The sequence below is a fragment of the Aotus nancymaae genome, unplaced genomic scaffold, assembly GCF_030222135.1.
Source record: "Aotus nancymaae isolate 86718 unplaced genomic scaffold, 86718_ANA_hifiasm-v0.15.2.pri h1tg000069l, whole genome shotgun sequence".
Classification (NCBI taxonomy): Eukaryota; Metazoa; Chordata; class Mammalia; order Primates; family Aotidae; genus Aotus; species Aotus nancymaae.
In genome coordinates this window covers 892,963-913,187 of record NW_026988484.1, presented here as the reverse complement: position 1 = coordinate 913,187, position 20,225 = coordinate 892,963, and the positions used below count along the sequence as shown (strand labels likewise).

Sequence of the window (20,225 nt, the reverse complement as noted above, 5' to 3'; positions counted from 1 at the left end):
CCTAGTGCCTTGTGGAGTCTGGCTGAACTGCCTGCACTTGGGTTTTTTTTACATGGTTAATCCATTTTTTGACAAACCTCTCAAGGATTGGTGGCTGTTGCATCTAAACACTATTTGTTAGGGATCAGAACATTGCAGGGTAAAGAGCAATTAACATATGCTATCTGGGCTAGCCAGCTCAAGGAATTTAAGTCACTCCTTCCCTAGAAAGGCACAAGTGAGAAAGAAGCCAGGACTGGTGCTATATCTCCATACCAGGCAGACAGCTGGTGGCAGATTGATTGTACCAAGCCCTTTTAACCAGAGAGAGGGAAATCTTGTAATCTCATGGAGTAGAAATTCATTCTGGGCTTAGATTTTTCTTTTCCTTCCCACCAGCCTCTCATGAATGTCTGCCAACTTACTGCATGCCTTGTACCACTTATATGCCATATGTAGTGGCAAGGAGGAGTATGGAAAAAGTCTGGGGAGAATACTCTCAAGCAAAGTAGTTCAAGAAGATTCCGCAGGATAATTGCATGGTTTCTTTCACAAAGCCAAAGGGTGAATTCTCCAGGATAGCTCTTCTGTGTGCTCAACATCCTTTTAATAACAGCACACTGCATGGGTTTGGTGAACTATCCTGCCCCTGTTCCTTCCAGTCACCATCTCTGTCCCTCCCTCATCCCAGCAAAGGGATAATTACATGGTTTGGGGTAGACCAGTCAGACTTCCTCACCCAAGAATTTCAATCTCCAGCAGAGCAATACATGGATTGAAGATGTTCAAAGCTGAGTCATTCTTACAGGCACACTGAGAAGAGACGCCTATTATTTCCCCCTATTGAGATTGATGAGTCTTCCCTGATTTCTGTCCTACTAGAAGGACTGATTGTTAACTCTTTACTCACTATTTTAAGCTACACAATATTATTCCAATAAGATCCAGTTTCTGGCTTAGCCATCATGAACTAATCAGCTCCTAAAGGCCCCACCTCTTAATACTATTGGGCTGAGGTTTGAACATCAACATAAGTGTTTTGTGGGGACACAGACATTCAGACCACAGCAGTATGTACGGGGAGGAAGGCAGTTGCAAAAGCAACTAATTATCTCCCAATATACATTCTCCTGTTCTTCCTAAATGTTGGCTGGTTATGTGGCTATTTAGAATAAGTAAATTTTTCTGAGCCTTCCTTGCAGCTAGATGTAGGCATGTGACTTAACATCTGGCCCATGAGATAAGCACAGTGAAGGTATGTGTCATTTCCAGGTCACAACCAGCCTTCTACTCTCTCCTGCCCCTTCCCTACAAGCTGGAATGTAGATGTGGTGGTAGGAACTGGAGCAACCATCTTGGATCAAAAGATGGAAGCCATGTGTTGAAGATGTTAGAGTAATGAGTTAAGAGTTTATGTTTGATGATTCTTGACTACCTATCCAGGCTTTTACATGAGAAATAAACATCTGTCATATTTAAGCATCTATTAATTGGGGGCTCTTCATTACATGAAACAACTATCTAAATAAATTGAAGCCTTAAATAATGACCACTCAAATAGGTGAGCCCCCTGTTAACAGGCCCTGTTAATCTTTTTTCTATTTGGACCATCTGCCTCTGTGAGGCACCTGGGAGGGACCTGTCCCCTTCCCCCTCCCTTAAGATATGGAGGATCCAGTGATCCTCCCCCTTACAGAGGGCGCGTTGGTTTCGTCCTAGTCCCTTAGGTCTTTTGGATCCTTTCTGTTAGTTAGGGGACCAAAGATCACTCACTGGAGCTGTGGTACTGTATGGATAGGTATCCTATGAGTTACCTGGCTGGTACTCAAGGGCAACCATTTGTCCTCTCTGTCCTCAGTGGGCTTGCCATTTGTCCTCTCTGCCTTCTTTCTGTTCCTTCTCCCTATCCCAGTTGTTAGACACCTTACTGACCAGACCAGGTCTACTAGTCTTGAGATGGGAGCATTGAGTTCTAATTTTACTTTTTGGAGCTTATGTCTAACGTCTGCTGTGCTCTGAGAGCTAAAATAAGATTGTCTCTTCTCTCTGGGCTTGGTCCACTTCCTCCCTAGCCTTTTTGAGAACAGAGGTATTTTTCTGTTTCACTGAAGAGAATATTAAAAGGGACTGGACATCTGCCCAATTGAGGTCATGGGTCTGAAAATATTCTGAATGAGGTTTTTAAACCCTTCAGGATCTTCCCTTAGTCCTTTAGAATGAGACTTTCAGTTACAAACCTCTGAAGTTGTGAAGGGAAAATGTACAACAACCATTTCTCTTACCCCACTGGGAAATTGCTGGAAGGGTCATCATAGAGTAAGGCTGGTAAATGCCCCACTCTGGGTACTGGCTGGGCTGAGTCCCTGAGAGGAGTCTGAAGGTGATTGATAGAAAGGGAGTGTGTTGCCTGCAGAGGCCACTGAGGATAAGGGAGCTGTAGGTCAAAGATTATAGAATTAAAAATCAAAGCTTTTAATAATTTCATTAATAGTAAATTAATATCATAAAGAAACTTTGTTTTAATGTAGGCAACCAATCTCAGAAAGACATGAATAATTTATTAATTATAGCCAACTTAATCATATACAAAATTTCTTTGACAAATTTTCTTCCACAGACTTTATCATGACTTACACAGATCATCTATAACATGCTTAGACCCTTTGATTTGTTATATAATACCTCTTTTAAAATAACCGGTTATTTTATTTTAGGACAAAACTTCATATGAAATTGCTTTCTTAAATGAAATTATTTTCTTTTCTTACCAAAAATACACATTTATATCTAAAAATCTTTTATCTCTCTCTCTCTTTCTCTTACTGTTTCCTTTCTACCATTTTAAATAACCTCTAAACTATGTAAAATTATTGTTTTCTCAATAAGAATACAAATCACATAATTATATTATTATAATTCTTAAATTTTAGTGAAAACTCAGGAAGCAATAAATGTTGAACTGTTTATCAGATGTTAGCATTTTATAGCTGAAACCATTCTATAATTTTTAGAAACTTGTTTTTTTCATATAATTCCTTTTTAATTGGAAATGACCCAACGTCTAATGAGCATTTATTATTCAATTCAAAATAATTACAACATTTTAATTACATGAAAAGGTTGTCTACAAGCATTTTTCCCATTTATTTGTACCTAGTTCTTTCATTTTTTTAAGGATTCTTTCTTTTTTACTGTGAGGTCAAATTTACATACATCAAAACATACAATTATTAAAGATTATTCAATGAGTTTTGGAAAATATGTACACCTAAGTAACTCAAATCTCTATTAACAAATATACAAAACAACATTATCAAGCCCCAAATTCCCATATGCTCCTCATCAATAAGTCTCCAACTCTCTCTCCGTAGAGGCAACCATTAAGTTATTTTCACCATACATTAGTTTGGCTTGTTGTAGAATTAGCATGAATAGAATGACACAGTATGCATTCTTTATGTAATTCTTCTTTCACTTAGCATGTTTTTCTATATTCATCCATTTTGTTGCATGTATAGACAGTTTGTTCCTTTTTTGCTGAATCATATTCTATCATATCAATCTACCATACTTTGGTTATTTATTCTTCTATTGATTGACACCTGGGCTTTTTCCAGATTTTGGGTAAATACTTAAAAATGAAATCACCAGATCATGTGGTAGGTACATGTGTAGGGTTTTTTAAATTTTCTACTTTTAAGGTCAGGGGTACATGTGTAGGTTGTGTAGGTTTGTTACATAGGTAAGCATGTGCCATGTGGTTTGCTGCACAGATTATCCCATCCCTAGGTATTAAGCCCAGCATCCATTAGCTATTCTTGATGCTCTCCCTTCCACTCCACACCCTGCAACAGGCCCTAGTATGTATTTTTCCCCACCATGTGTCCATGTGTTCTCATCATTCAGCTCCCACTTATAAGTGAGAACATGTGGTATTTGCTTGTCTGTTCCTGCATTAGTTTGCTGAGGATAATGGCTTCCAGTTCCATCCAGGTCCCTGGAAAAGACATTTTCAAATGAACATGCACATGTATCTTTATAATAGAATGATTTATATTCCTCTGGGTATATACCCAGTAATGAGATTGCCTCTGGGCCTTTGAGGAATCACCACACTGTCTTCCACAATGGTAGAACTAATTTACACTCCCACCAACAGTATAAAATCGTTCATTTTTCTCCACAACCTTGCTATCATCTATTGTTTTTTGACTTTTTATTAACAGCTATTCTGACTGGTGTGAGATGGCATCCCATTGTGATTTTCATTTGCATTTCTCTAATGAGCAGTGGTGTCGAGCTTTTTAAAAATATGTTTCTTGGCCACATAAATGTCTTCTTTTGAGAAGTGTCTGTCCATGTCCTTTGCCCATGTTTTAATGGTTTTATTTTTCTTATAAATTTGTTTAAGCACCTTGTATATGCTGGATATGAGACTTTTGTCAGATGGATGTATTGCAAAAATTTTCTCCCATGCTGTAGGTTGTCTGTTCACTCTGATGATAGTTTCTTTTGCTGTGCAGAAGCTCTTTAGTTTAGTTAGATCCCATTTGTCAATTTTTGCTTTTGTTGCTAGTGGTTTTGGCATCTTTGTCATGAAATCTTTGCCTCTTCCTATGTCTTGAATGGTATTGTCTAAATTTTCTTCTAGGGTTTTTATAGTTTGGGTTTTTACATTTAAGTCTTTAATCCATCTTGAGTTGATTTTTGTATATGGTGTAAGGAGGGGCTCCAGTTTCAATTTTCTGCATTTGGCTAACCAGTTCTCCCAACACCATTTATTAAATAGGGACTCCTTTCCCCATTGTGTGTTTTTGTCACATGCACACACACACACACACACACACAAAGATCCAAAAGCTTTTACCTCAGAATTTTAGCCGTGAGATAGCAATACAAACTTACCATTGTATAAAGATAGCTGGATGTAAATTATTTCTAACAAAATTGGAACCTGTTCACATGGCTAAACTCTGTTTGCCCTGATAGGTAATTCAATGAAAGCTGTGGACCAAAATTTTGGGTAAAGCAGTTTTCATGGCAGTTTTGATTGTAAAAACTTTTTTTTTTTTTCATTTTTTCTTCGGTTTCAAACAAGTTTCCAGCGTTGCCATTTCAGTTAGACCATAAATAATAAGTGTTATTTCAGCACCAGCATATTTAAAGCCAGCAGAGAAGAAAATAGAGGAAGATATAGAGCTTTAGAAGACTCTACTTAACTCTGTAGTAGCAGGTTAACCATCTGAGCTCTAAATTTTCCTTACTGTGCACAAAACCAGTATTGACCATTGCATTCAGGCATCTCTGGTGTCTTATTGAGGCCAGGTGGGCCTCCCTGGCACCCTGTCTCAGGTAGTCTCCCATAGGTACCTTAACGTCATAATGGAGATTTCTTCCAATCCCCAAAAAGTGGTCCCTTAACCTCAAAGCCTCTGAATCGTCCTCCTTTTAGTAGAGCAGCCAAGGCCTCCTTGCCTTTAGGGCCTCAGGGAGGAGGAAGAGGAGGAGGGGGAGAAGGAGGAGGAGAAGAAGAAAGGCATTTTCAAGAAGGGAGAATTTCAAGTTCCTTCAGTTCACGAAAATTGGCGTGTAGGAGATTTTCACAGGCATAAGAGAACAAACACTAAGAGGAATAAACAGAGAAATAGAGAACACACACACATAAAAGACTTGCTGGTAGGTCATTTCCTGGTTCTGTAGTCTACACTGTCAACCCTTCAATTCCTCTCTCACCTTTCTAAGGACAGTTTTCTTTAAATCAATATGATAATAAATTTTGTCATGCTTTTAGCTCACCCTCACAGAGTCACAGCTTAGTTGTTATTATTAATTATCATTATTATTATTTGAGACAGAGTATCACTCTGTTGCCCAGGCTTAAGGGCAGTGGCACGATCTCAGCTCACTGCAACGTCCTCCCAGGTTCAAGCCATTCTCGTGCCTCAGCCTTCTGAGTAGCTGGGACTACAAGCACGTGCCACCACACCCAGCTCATTTTTGTTTGTTTGTTTTAAATATTTTTAGTAGAGATGGGGTTTCACCATGTTAATTAGGCTGGTCTCAAACTCCTGACCACAGGTTATCTGCCTGCCTCAGCCTCCCAAAGTGCTGGGATTACAGGCGTGAGCCACCATGCCTGGTGAGCCACCATTCCCAGCCTCTTTAAATCAATAGAATAATAAATTTTGTCATGCCTTTCAGCTCACCCTCACGTAGTCACAGCTTAGTTTAGTCTTTACGTAGACAAGACCCTAAAAACTTAAAACAAAGATGGTGTGTTCCTCTGCTTGCTTTCTGACAATGCCCTACTCTGTAATGGAATAGCTTCTAATAAATTTGCTTCTTTAACCATGCTCTGTGACTTGCCTTGAATTCCTTTCTGTGCAAGATCCAGGAACCCTCTTGAGGTCTGGATCAAGACCCTTTTCTGGCAGCACTTTCATTTGCCTGCTCTTTGTCCTGCTCATCCTGGGCATATGGTCAGCCTTCCCACCCCACCCTCCGCACTACCCGGGGGTCCTTTAGGGGACTCACTGAGCTAGCCCGCCTCACTTGCCAATGGGTGAGCAGCCAGAGGGGAAGCTTTGCTCGGTCATTCTTGGGCCTAGAGGACCCATTCTTTGTGCAGCAGGGATCAGCCTCCAGTTAGAGGTTGGGGCATGAGTGGGGCCAACCTGCAGCAGTGGCATCCAACTTCAGGGGCGCCACTGTTGTGTCACTCCAGCCTAGGTGACAGAGTGAGACATCATCTCTAACAAAGTTAAAAAATGAAAAAGAAAAATTTGGAAGAGAATTCCACCAAGTTCCAAAAACCACAACTTAGATTTGCCATGTGTGCTGAGTACTGTCGAATCCACAAGAATGAAGTGATGTGTAGGTACTGCACTGGGTAATGTAAGTAATCTAGAGATGACTGAAAGTATGCATAAGCATGTGCATAGGTTATATGCAGATACTGTGCCATTTTACATGAGTCTTCAGCGTCCACAAAATTTGATATCCTGGGGTCCTGAAACCAATCCCCCAGGAATACTGAGGGAGGCCTTACACACATATACATATACATATACACTTTCTACAGGTATGAAGAAACTTTAGTAGGACAGTTTAGATAAGCTACAGTGGTTACCTGTTTTTGGGGTAAACTTTTGATGGATGGTGCACACGTGGTGTGAGGAAGGATTTTGACTGACTACCCCTTATTTTCAAATTTTTGAAATTATCTAGTTTATGATTTTTTTATTTTTGCCACTTATCCCCAAATTCTAAGTAGTATATTAACTCTCCAAAACTTAAATAAGGCATTCGTTTTAAGGAGGAAGGTCACAGGTGCGCCCTCCTACGTCTCCTCGCCGTCCCAGCCCCGTCCTCGTGTCTCACAGCGCACTCGCCCAGGAGCGGCTACACTTCCTCAGCCCGCGCATCGCGGAGCGCACGCGCAAGCAAGCCACGGCGCATGCGCTGCGGATTTTGCACTCGGTCCGAGTGTGGAGACGTTCAGTCAGGCCGGGGCGTCAGGCATGCGAGGTGAGTCTGCGGGGCCCAGGGCAGGAGAGTGGCCGGTGTGCGCGCAGCCCAGCCAGGGGCCTGGGCGGGACCGGGTCACGGTGGTCGTGAGGGCGCGAGAGACATCCAGCGCGGGGCTTCGTGAGGGGTACTCCGTGTTGGGCCCTGTTGGGTGCTTGTGGTGGAAAAGCCACCCCAGAGGCGAGGGCTGCGTCTGACTACCCGAAAATCGCTGCCCCTGCAGGGAGGGACCCAGGACGGCCCTGTGCAGTTGGTGGGCCTGGAGCCCACCCCAAGGCCGGAGGCTGAGGCCTGAGAATCACTTGAGCCCAGGAGGCAGGGGGTGCAGTGGACCAGGATCCCGCCACTGCGCTCCAGCCTGGGCGACTGAGGAAGACTCTGCCTCAAAAAAAAAAAAAAAAAAAGAAAAAAGAAATACCTCAGTGGAAAGAAACACAAAGGACAAGAACAATCTGTAATTGGCTTGTAAATAGGAAACAAAAAGGAAGTCGTATTATTAATCAAAAGAAATGTGAAATTAAAGAATAAACCAATATATTTTTAAATCTGTCTAATTAACAGCCGATTTTGAGGGATGATAATGTTCTTGATTGGCAGAACCGGTGACATAATTTGCAGGGCTTAGCGCAAAATGAAAAAGCGGGGCTCCTTGTCCCAAAAACTGTGAAAACTTTCAAGAGAGTGACAGTAAAGCATTCAACTAGGCCTGTGGGCTTTGTGAGAATGAGACCTTTGTGACTGCCCTGATTACAAGCCCATGAAGCTGGTCTGTTGGCTTTTAAGGTGGACTGAGTGAGACTTGTAATCTTATATATTGAGTTTGGAAGAAGTTGGTAGAAGCCTTTAAAATGAAAATTTGGCAGATTGTGTCAATAACTTTTTTTAAAAAAGTTTATGCCTTTTGTCTAGGTAATTTTACTTTGTGGAATATATCCTAGAAGGGAAATATCAGAGATGGGAACAAATACTTCATTTCAGTGATGTTCGTTGCATTATGATTTATAATAATGGAAAACAAAAATAAATACTTTCAAATAGAAAAACTGTTAAATTATAGAAATAAAAGGTATAAGTTTTAGTGAAGAGAAGAAAAGAAAAAAAATGTTTCCCCCAAGTGGCATCTTTGTTCATGGTCTTTAGAGTGAGTGTAGCCTTTATGGAAGAAAAGTATGTTTTATTTCTCTGATTTCAGAAGAAATGAAGGTTTGTTGTAGAACATTTTGAAGCTAGAAAATAGTTTTGAGGGAGAAAGTACAAAATCACCTACAAAAGTCACTTATAATCTTACTGCTCATAGGTAAACTGCTGGTCCACTGTTTTGATTTACCACCTTTTCTGTGCTTTGTATGGTTAAGCATATATTGTTATGTACAGGTATTTTTCCACTTGACATTATGACCTAGGTGTTTTCCTACAACTATAATACAGCTAAAACATGTTTAGCAAAATATACATACAGAAAAGGGCACACACCACAAATGTGTAGCTCAGTTTTCAGAAAGTGAATATACTGTCCACATCATGAGTTTCCAGATTAAGAAATAGAACATTCCTAGCTTTCCAGAAGCCCTCATGCCTGGTTCCAGTCATTACCACCCTTCCCCCAAACAGCAACCACTATTCTGACCTCTAACACTTTAGGTTTTGCCTATTTTTGACCTTTATATAAATGGAATCATATAATATGGACCTTTTTTTGAGCCTGGTTTCTTTAATTCAACAGCAATGTACATTCATATTTTCTGTTTAGCATTCCAGTATACAAATATATCATCCTACTGTGGCTCTGTCTCCTTGTCAACACTTGGTATTATCTGACGTTTTCATTTTGAACATTTTGGAGGGTATATAGTTATATCCTGTTGTGGTTTTAATTCCTATATCTCTGATAACTAATGAAGTTTAACCTTGTTTTATGTTGATTGGCTATTTAGCTGTCATCTTTTGTGTAATACTTGTTCAGATCACCTTCAGTCCACTGTCCAGTCATAACTGTTCAGGCTAGTTGTCTCTCTATGTAATTTCTGCAGGTCCTGAGGTCTTTGTATCTTTTTACCTAATACAAGTCTGCCCACCATCTTCCACAGCATTGTGTTCTAGAGCAGCCTGCCTTTAAGAGTAGCTCTTTCCTGCAAAGGACCAAGGTGTAGAGATGCCACATGTGACAGGGGTTTCAGATATCTTAAGGAATCCCTACATCTTTCATGTGCATGGTCAAGAGGATAAACTAGAAACAGAGACACTGAAAGTTTCTCATCAAAAGTTTGGGAATTTTCAGTACCTGTCAGTGAATGGGCCTCATCAAGCTGTGAACCAAATCCAGGAGCTCTGTTGGCAATGGGTGCAGCCAGAGAGCCACACCAAGGAGCACGTGATAGTGCTGGCACAGTTTCTGAGCACCCTGCCAGAGGAGATTCAGACATGGGGCAGGCCAAAACAGCCCAAGAACAGCAAGGAGGCAGGAACCATGGTGGCAAACTTATTCAGGCATATGAGAAGGAAGGTGAGGAGGAGGAAGCAACTGGCTGCTTCTGTTTATTGAGTATCTGCTGTATGCCTGGCATGTAATAGGAGCTGAATACAAATTTGCTGAGTGAATGAATGAAACAATGAATTTTATACATTCAGTCTGATCTGCCTAATCTCATGTTAGATGAAAGAAATTTGGGGTTTGGGTTTTTTTTAATTTTTATGTTAGGTGTGGGGGTGCATTTGCAGGTTTATTACATGAGTATATTGGGTGATGCTGAAGTTCCAGCTTCTAGTGATTCTGTCACCTAGGTAGTGGACATAGTACTGGATAGGCAGTTTTTCAACCTTTGCCCTCCTTCCTCATTACCCTCTTTTGGAATTCTCTGTGTTTATTGTTCTCATCTTAGTGTCCATGTAGTTTAGTCCATGTAGTTTAAACCCAATGTTTAGCTCCCACTTACAAGTGGAAACATGTAGTATTTGGTTTTCTTTTTCTATGTTAATTTGCTTAGGATGATGGCTTCCAGCTGTACCCATGTTGCTGCAGAGGACATGATTTCATTGTTTTTTATGGCTGTGTGAGTTTGGCTTTTGCTTTTAACATTTACTATTTCTCTGAGCGTACCAACTTTGTTTACCTTCCCCTCACATTTCTTATCCAGAGCAAACCTTAGTTTCAACACAAAACACCACACACAATACAAAAACAAAATCTCCTGGGATTGCTTGTGGCATTAATATATTAAGTGTAAATTTGGAAAAATTTGTCTTTCCATTATTTAGTCTTTCTATTCAAGAACAAGAATGATTAGCTAAATTTTGTGCAAGGGGGCATAAAATGTGGAAGATATAATGCCTGGAAGTTCAACTTCTGCCAAAATTTGACTGGTATCTTAGAAACTCAAGTTATTAGATTAGAGTTAAGGAAACATTTCAAGAATGAGAGAAGAAAGCCACTGGGTCCTTATAGTCCTTTGAAGAAAATAGTACTAACTAAAAATGAAGTATTGTTTGGGGCATATATATAACAAGGGAACAATGAATATAAACAGAAGACCTCAGACCATAGTTATCTCTAGAGGGAAGGCTGGAGTATGGACATGAAAGAAGCACACAGGCAAATGTAAGTTATTGGGAATGTTCTCGTTTTGGGTTGGATAGTAAATTCACAGGCCTTAATTATACTTAAAAATATAAACAAATGGATTTAAAATAACCATGAAGGCTATGCATGGCTCAATTAAGATAGCACATCATGAACTAGGGATTATGATTAATCCCATTCTGTGCTCCCACATTCCTTAAAAGAATTTTTAAAATGCTAATAATGAACACTTGAGCACTTAGAATGTTTTAATGTATTACCATAGGTGTTCTTACGTATTAATTCATTTTCCTCTATTAATAGCTCTGTGAAATAGGTATTACCTTCATTTTGTAGACCAGGAGACAGAGGCATAAAGAGGTTGAGTAACTTGACCATGGTTCCACAATTTATATTAATAATTGGCCGTCAGGATTCAGACTTAGGCTGCCGGCTCCAGCATCTGTACTCTTAATCACGGTGTTACAGTGAGTGCCTCATATGGATATAGTGGGTGTTGTCCAGGGGCTAAAAACTTGGCCAGAGGCACTGAGTTATTGATGAAGCTAGAGTTCAGTGAGAAGGAAAGACAGTTCCCTAGGGTACCAGAAAGAAACAACGGATTAATGAAGGGTACACCCAGAAAAGAGAATATATAGGCAAGGAAGGCCATCAAACCTAAGGCTCCTGGAGGGAAGGTGGTGGTTGGATTAATGAGTAACCAATGAGTGAAAAATATGTAGGAAAGGCTTAATCATAAGAGCTGCCATTTACCAAAAAATACTACTGTGTGCCTTATGTATGTAATGTTTAATCCTCACAAGAGCCCTCAGAGGTATAGTATACTCCCCTTATCTGAAGGGCATACATTCTAATACCCCTCGTAGATGCTCGAAAGTGTGGATGGTATCAAACCCTGTGTATACTATGTCTTTTCCTCTACATACATACCTGTGATGAAGTTTAATTTATCAATTAGGCACAGTAAGATATTAACAACAACTAGTTATAGAATAGAACAATTATAACAGTACATCAGTGTCACTATTCTTGTGCTTTGGAGGCATTATTAAGTAAAATGAGGGTTACAGGAACACAGGCACTGCAATACCATGACAGTTGATCTGATGACCAAGACAGCTAATAAGTGACTAACAGGTAGCTAGTGTACACAGAGTGGATACACCGGACAAAGGAATGATACATGTCCCAAATGGGACAGAGTGAGAAAGTGTGAGATTTCATCACCAGAATGGCACACAATTTATAACATATAAATTGTTTATTTCTGGAATTTTCCATTTAATAATTTTGATCCCCAGTTGACCCTGGGTAACTGAAACTGCAGAAAGCAAAACTTCAGATAAGTGGGGAATACTGTATAGGTATTGTCATTATTTCTGCTTTACAGTTGAGAAGCAGAGGTTCTGTGGTGCTCTTGATTGGACAGTGAGGCCCAAAATGACTGATATAGAGGGAGCTTTTACTGTATTTTGAAGGCTGTGGGAGCCATTGAAGCATTTGGGGCTGGGCAATAACCGGAGCTCGCTTTTGGAACTTGTTATATTGAGTTCAGAAATGATTTCTGTCTTTCTCACCATAGGAACTTTAGAACTGCCATTCCTTCCCATGACAGGGCCGGGTGGCATGAGGGTGGCAGGCCACTGTGTCTGCCAGCACTGCCAGACAGGACTTAATTCCATGGTTATTCCTCTCTCCCTTCTAGGTTTCCTTGCTAAGGACTCTGTCCCTGCAGAAAAGAGCAACACAGAGATGTTAGACAATCCACCATCTGCGGGGTCCCAGGTGAGTCAGGCTTTCTTCTGACATGATTATCAAATATGGGGATCTTACTTTCCTGATTTGTGGACTTCCTTATTTAATTAAACCACTTCCTCATTTCCTTTAAGTTTTTATAGAACTATCACTTTGCTGAGCCTTTTTTTCTGGCTACTCTGTTTCCTTCTGATTCTTTTCTTTTTCTTATTTCTCCAAGAAAAATCCCTCTGATTTTTTATCCTCCTTCCATGCTTTACTTTTCTCTGTTGTACTTAGCACCATCCCACATACTGTATATTTAATATTTTTCCTCCTTTCATGTCTTTTGACTTAATTGCTTATTTTTTTTTTTTAGTGTTCCATTTTATTCAAAAAACCCTTATGTGGTTTGCATTATTATTGTACCCCTTTTTAAAGATGAGGGAGTGGAGGCAGAAAGTCTGAGTAATATGCTGAAGGTCACAGAGCTGTTAAATAATACAGCTAAGATGTGAACCCAGGCAGTCTGGCTTTTGGGTCCACAATCCTAACCACTTAGTTACTGCTGCCTAAGGTAGTACTGTTACTCCAGCTTAGGCTGGTCAGATTTAGCAAGTATACACAACGCCCAATTAAATTTGAATTTTAGATAAACCACAAATAAATTTTTCATGTCAGTATGAATAAAGTTTTAGCATAAGTATTAAGTTGAAACAACAATTTTTTGCATAAATATGCAATGTTTAATATTTAAGACATACTTATGCAAAAAAAACTATTTGCTGTTTATCTGAAATTCAAAAATTTTAAATGTTGATTATACTTTATGTTTGTCTATTAAGAATTTGAAGCAAGGCATGGTGGCTCACACCTGTAATCCCAGACTTTTGAGAGGCCAAGGTGGGAGGATCACCTGAGGACAGGAGTTCCAGACCAGCCTGGCTAACATGGTGAAACCCATCTCTACTAAAAACACAAAAATTAGCTGGGCGTGGTGGCACATGCCTGTAATCACAGCTACTCAGGAGGCTGGGGTGGGAGAATCACTTGAGCCTGGGAGGCAAAAGTTGCAGTGAGCCAAGATCACATCAGTGCACTCCAGCCTGGGCTACAGAGTAAGATTCTATCTCAAAAAACAAACAAGCAAAACAATAACAAACAGTACGGAACTTTTATAATTTTTTTAATCAGAATCCACAAAACCAGTTAATAATGACATTTCCTAATTTTTTGGTTATGGTACCAAATATAAATTATTATTATTATTATTATTTTTTTTTTTTTTTGAGACGGAGTTTCGCTCCTGTTACCCAGGCTGGAGTGCAATGGTGCGATCTCGGCTCACCGCAACCTCCGCCTCCTGGGTTCAGGCAATTCTCCTGCCTCAGCCTCCCGAGTAGCTGGGATTACAGGCACGTGCCACCATGCCCAGCTAATTTTTTGTATTTTTAGTAGAGACGGGGTTTCACCATGTTGACCAGGATGGTCTCGATCTCTTGACCTCATGATCCACCCGCCTTGGCCTCCCAAAGTGCTGGGATTACAGGCGTGAGCCACCACCAAATATAAATTTTTAAAAAAGGATAAAAGGACCACATGAGTCAAATAAACACATCTGAAGGTGCTGGGCAGCCAGTATATGAGCCCTAATTTAATCCATTGTTGGTTGATTTGCATAACAAGTTTTAGATAGTTTCAGTTAAAACACAAAAGATGTATATTAATAAAATGGGTATCATAGTATTATGTAATCTTCTGATATCTGCCTTTTTCTTTTTGTAGTATCAAAAGATTTTATGTGTTTTATAATAAAATTTTGGAGTGTAAATAACTTTAGGATAATGTAGTGGATCTCTTTATTTTAAAGATGAGACAATGAGAATTGATTAATTAGCCCATATCTCACAACTAGCTAATAGCAGAACTCAAGACTCTTTATTCCAGTATAGGTTTGTTCCCATGATTTTCTCTAATAAGAAAGGATGAGATGGAAAAATAAAAGTAGGAGGGTCAATGGAGAGTTTACAGTAGGAAAACATTTGGGAACAGTAAGAGAGCAGTCTTAAAAATGCTGTGACTACCACATGACCACCATAGTTTAAATATGCACTGTGACTGGGAAATTATGACTGACCATACAGTGTTTCTTACTTGAAATAAATACCTTTTCTACAACTAAATTCAATTTTCTTAAAATGAATCAGGTAACATTTCTCTTTTAGCAATCTTTTTTTTTTTTTTTTTTTAGACAGCGTCTCGTTCTGTTGCCAGGCGCCAGGCTGGAGTGCAGTGACATGATCTGGGCTCACTGCAACCTCCGTCTGCTGGGTTCAAGCAGTTCTCCTGACTCATCCTCCTGAGTAGCTGGGACTACAGGTGTGCGCCACCACACCCAGCTAATTTTTGTATTTTTTAGTAGAGATGGGGATTTCACCATGTTGCTCAGGATGGTTTCGATCTCTTGACCTCGTGATCCACCCGCCTCAGCCTCCCAAAGTGCTGGGATTACAGGCATGAGCCACTGCGCCTGGCCTTTTTTATCTAATAATATTGATCATCCATTATGTTCAAGACATTGTAGCATATTAACTGTATTAGTTAAGTAAAATAAAGCACAAGAAAAAAATGGTTACGAAAAACTGAGATTGCTCTCTATTCTAAATATTTTGAGTCAGACTTCTTTGAGAAACTTGGAATTTTTCTCTTCCAGAAAGGTGCACATGCACTACAAAGCTCAGCCTTAAGAAGCCATGATTGCCAGGTTAAAACCCCAGCCTAACAATGTACCTTTGGTTTTGAATCATTTTTTTCATTGCCAAAGTACAACTAGAAACAACAGATAAGTTCATTAACTGCTGTAACATTTTGAGCAAAATGGCTAGCAAGTTTTAATTTTTAATTTTTGTAATTACCTGTTTATAAAGACTGTCTATTGGATTCACATATTTGAGTGTGGAGATCCTATGCATTTTCTCATACATGTAACAATTTTCTAGTTGGTAGACATTAAATTTGCTAAGGAAGGTAAGTATCCTATTGCCTTAGGATAATGTTGGATTTGAAGATGTCAGTCTGCGTTTTATTTTTTAACTTTTATTTTAGAATCAGGGCATCCATATGTAGGTTTGTTACAGAGGTGTAATGCACAGTGCTAAGGTTTGGAGCGTGAATGAGTCTGTCTCTCAGGTAGTAAGCACAGTACCCATAGGTGGCTTTTTCCAACCCTCCCTCCACTCTCTCCCTGCCTTCTCTTGTATTCCCTAGTGTCTGTTGTTCCCTTTTTAATGACCGTGTATACACAGTGTTTAGCTCCCACTCGTAAGTGAGAACACGTGGTATTTGGTTTTCTATTTCTGCATTAGTCCACTTAGGATAATGGTTTCTGGTTGCATCTGCGTTGCTGCAGAGGACATGGTTTTGCTCTTTTTTTGGCTGCATAATATTCAATGGTGTATACGTGCCTCATTTTCTTTATCCAATCCACTATAAATGGACATTTGAGTTGATTCCATATCTTTGTTACTGTGAACAGTGCTGTGATGAATATATGAGTGCATGTGTCTTTTTGGTAGGATGGCTTATTTTCCTTTGGGTATATGGTATCTGCCTTTTAAATTCAACTTGGGTTACCAAGATTGTTGTATATAACTGTAGTTAATTGATTTCTATTGCTAGAATACTATTCCATTGTATGACTATGCTATATTCATCTCTTCTACTGTTAATGAATGTTTGGATTATTTCCAGATTTTGGATGTTACAAACAATGCTATTATAAACCTGCTCATCCATGTTTATAATACACATATTATAAACATGAGCAAATATGCCTAGGAATAGAATTTCCAGGTCCCGTGGAGAGTAGAAGGATGGTTACCAGAGGCTGGGAAGGGTAGTAGAGGGTTGAGGGGAGGTGGAGATGGTTAATGGGTACAAAAAAAAAAAATAGAATGAGTAAGACCTGCTGTTGATAACACGATAGGGAGTCTATAGTAAATAATAACTTAATTGTACATTTTAAAACAACTTAAAGAGTGTAATTGGATTATTTGTAACTCAAAGGGTAAATGCCTGAAGGGATGAACACCCCATTCCCCACGATGTGCTTATTCCACATTACCTGCCTGTATGAAAGCATCTCATGAACCCCTAAGTATATACAAGTACAATGTGCCCACAAAAAATTTTAAAAATTAAATAAAGAATTTCTAGGTCAAAACTGTTTTTCCAATTTACATTTCCCTTAGCATCTCCAGTGGATCCATGTTTTATATAATACTTGGTACTGTCACACTTCTTAATTTTTACTCAATACTCAATTGAATGTGTATAAAATGGTATTTTGTCATTTTGATTTTCATTTCCTTGTTTATTAATAAGATTTAATATTTCTTCATATCATGAGAACTTTGTTTTACAGATGGGACTCTGCGACTTAACCTACCCAAACTCACAAAGAACAGAGCCAGGGCCCTGATTCCTGAGGCTGAGATATACTGCTGAGTTTTTAAGTATTTGCATGCTTGCATTCTTTCTTGATAAGGTGGCTTAAAAGGATATTTTCCCTCCAACTCAAATAGGTAGTAATTAGCAACAGGAACTGTTACAGTGATGTTCCCACTTCTCTCAGACTCAGAAGGATGCAATGCCAGGTGCCCGTGGCTCTGGATTAGAGCACTTGGAAGCCCTCTGCTGGTCTGAATGCCTGCATCATGTTGAGTCCCCTCTCATCAGGTTCTTTCTCCCCCTCTGGAATAGCTCCTGGACTTCGAACACTTACGAACATTTCTGGTGTTTTAGGAGTCAGTGACCTTCGAGGATGTGGTTGTGCACTTCAGCCTGGAGGAACTGAGCTCCCTCAGTGCTGCTCAGAGAAACCTCTACCGGGAGGTGACCCTGGAGACTTACCGGAACCTGGTCTCCCTGGGTAAGTATGCCTTCTCCACAGGACTTGGCTTCTTCCCACTAGGGTGGTGGCTCTCAACGCCTTTGTGTCCTCTCATCAGTGATGGTGGTTCACCATGTCAGTGAGTCTCAACCCAGGTCAGAGGCAATATTTTAATATTTGAACATCAAATTCGTTGTTAATTATAAAACAGCTAACATTTACTGAGCACTAAATATGTGTCAGGCACTGGTGTGCCTTTTACATGTTTCACCTCCTTGAATCCTCACACCAGTCCTACGAGTGGGAGGTATGCTTATTGTGGTTGTTATTATCGACATTTTTAGTGTTGAGGAAACTGAGTCATTGAAAGGTTAAATATCCTGTCAAAAGCTGGGATTTAACCCCAAGCAGATTGACTCCAGAATTCTGGTCTCTTAAACTCTGATGTGCTACTTGACAGGGGTTTGCTCTGTCAGTTCTCAGCACAATGGAAGGCTTGAAATGATTTTTTGTGAGTGAGTGAAGAAATTGCTAAAAATTCCAGGAGCTCCAAAGACTCCCACTGGCTTGAGGTTTAAGAATCAGAGATTGCCGATCTCTCTTTACATCCAGAGGCAAAATTGTTTTACCTGTTCTCACAGGTAATGTTGAAAGCAAAAAGTGAAAAGTTTATGTTGCCAATGCCAAGATCCTTTTTCAGTGGCTTTTTTCGGGGCTTGAGGTCCCCTGAAAAACAGAATCCAAACAAACACTGTTCGACTGGCAGTGACTTTGTGAAGTCAGAGACCTAATGGGAAGACACACATCCTATCTCAAACCTGGCCCAGGGGTGCACACTTTTAACTCTGGTTCTTATCGGTTACAAGGAAGTACATTTTCTAACATCTTTTACACCCTTCTCTAGCTAACCACATTTTATGAATTAAAATAGAGGGAATAGTATCAAAATAGGGGAAATAAATTAATTTTATCTTTTCAGATCTTACGCAGTGAACTGGAGGCATTCTGTCTCATGAGCCCTTGGCTTCTTTAACACTGAAGGTTTTGTGTTAATAGAGATCTTATATATCACTTGGGACATTGCCTTCCCAAGTTTGGAATGAGTACAGTGGGCTAAATGGAAGGTTCTTTTAGGCAGTACATGGACAGCATGACATAAACCTTCAATCTGTTGGTGAGAAAGAAGTTCTTCTAATTTTCTTTTAAGCCTTATGATTGTATCAAGTAAAGAATATCAGTTTGATGTTAGCATTTCTCTCTATGTTCTTACTCTTCTATTTTAGCAGAGAGAGCAGACATCAAACCCTGAGTGTTAGATAGGCAACAGAAGCTAGCTAGCACTCAATAACCTTAGTTTCTGTTATATTTATCATGACGTTACCTTCCATTTTTGTGTATGTGTGACATTGGTTTCCATTTACAGGGTTGATATAAAGCTTCCATTGAAAATAAGCATATTGGCTGGGTGCAGGGGTTTATGCCTGTAATCCCAGCACTTTGGGAGGCCGAGGCAGGTGGTTCATTTGAGGTCAGGAGCAAGACCAGCCTGGCCAATATGGTGAAAACCCCATCTCTACTAAAAATATGAAAAATTAGCTGGGCGTGATGGCAGGTGCCTGTAGTCCCAGCTACTTGGGAAGCTGAGGCAGAAGAATTGCTTGAACCCAGGAGGCAGAGGTTGCAGTGAGCCGAGATTGCACCACTGCACTCCAGCCTGGGTGACAGAGTGAAACTCCATCTCAAAAAAAAAAAAAAAAGGAAGGAAGGAAGGAAAAATAAGCATGTTTAAGTTAAAAAGAAAGGTGATCTAAAGAAAAACATTAAATAAATACTGAATATGACTATAAATGGCACATAGAAGTGCCAAAATACAGGGGTCATTCATTAACTTGTCAGCAAACTCAGAGGTACAAGGTCTGGTATAGGCATTGGGGTTACAAAATAGATGGCAATTCCCGTTCTCAAGGATGTTACATTTGAGTGGAGAGACTCAGACAGCAAACAAATAGTTTGGCATGCAAATGATAGAAGTTGGGGAAACAAGGAGCTAAGGGAGGGGCAAGAACAGCATTTCCAGGCAAAGGGAAAGTGGATGTTACCACAGGAGGGAAAAGAACCAAATGTTGACCTTTTGAGCAGCTACAGCAGATTCTTACTGCTGAAATATAGAGCTCAACACACTGCCCTCGTGCCCCGTTTTTAGTCTTCATAGCAGTTTTTCAACCTTGGCACTCTTGACATGGGGCCGGATCATTCTGGGTTGCAGGGCTGTCTTGCAGAATGTTGAGCAGCATCCCCGCCTCCAGCCATTCTAGACACCAGGAACCCCTCCCCCTGCTTCCACAGTTGTGACAACCAAAGGTATCTCCATACATTCTAAATGTCCCTTAGGGGATGAAGTCTCTATAGGCTGGAAACAGGCTCCATTTTACTCCTGTGAGAGTTTGTTCCTTCCGTATTATCCCAGAGTCTTTGGGACCCCGTGTTGGGAGTTACTGAACCCCTGAGTTCTGAGTC

General features: G+C 40.0%; 1 protein-coding gene across 1 annotated transcript in view; it reads left to right on the top strand.

The window, feature by feature from the left end:
- The first annotated feature begins 6,746 nt into the window (after positions 1-6,746).
- The window catches only part of LOC105725999 (zinc finger protein 701), an 83,733-nt gene continuing 70,254 nt past the window's right edge, over positions 6,747-20,225 (top strand). Inside the window, exons 1-4 of the mRNA XM_064367339.1 lie at positions 6,747-6,868; positions 7,295-7,506; positions 12,789-12,868; positions 17,621-17,747. Of these exons, the coding sequence (XP_064223409.1) occupies positions 6,747-6,868; positions 7,295-7,506; positions 12,789-12,868; positions 17,621-17,747 (541 nt within the window). The remainder of the gene's footprint in view (positions 6,869-7,294; positions 7,507-12,788; positions 12,869-17,620; positions 17,748-20,225) is intronic.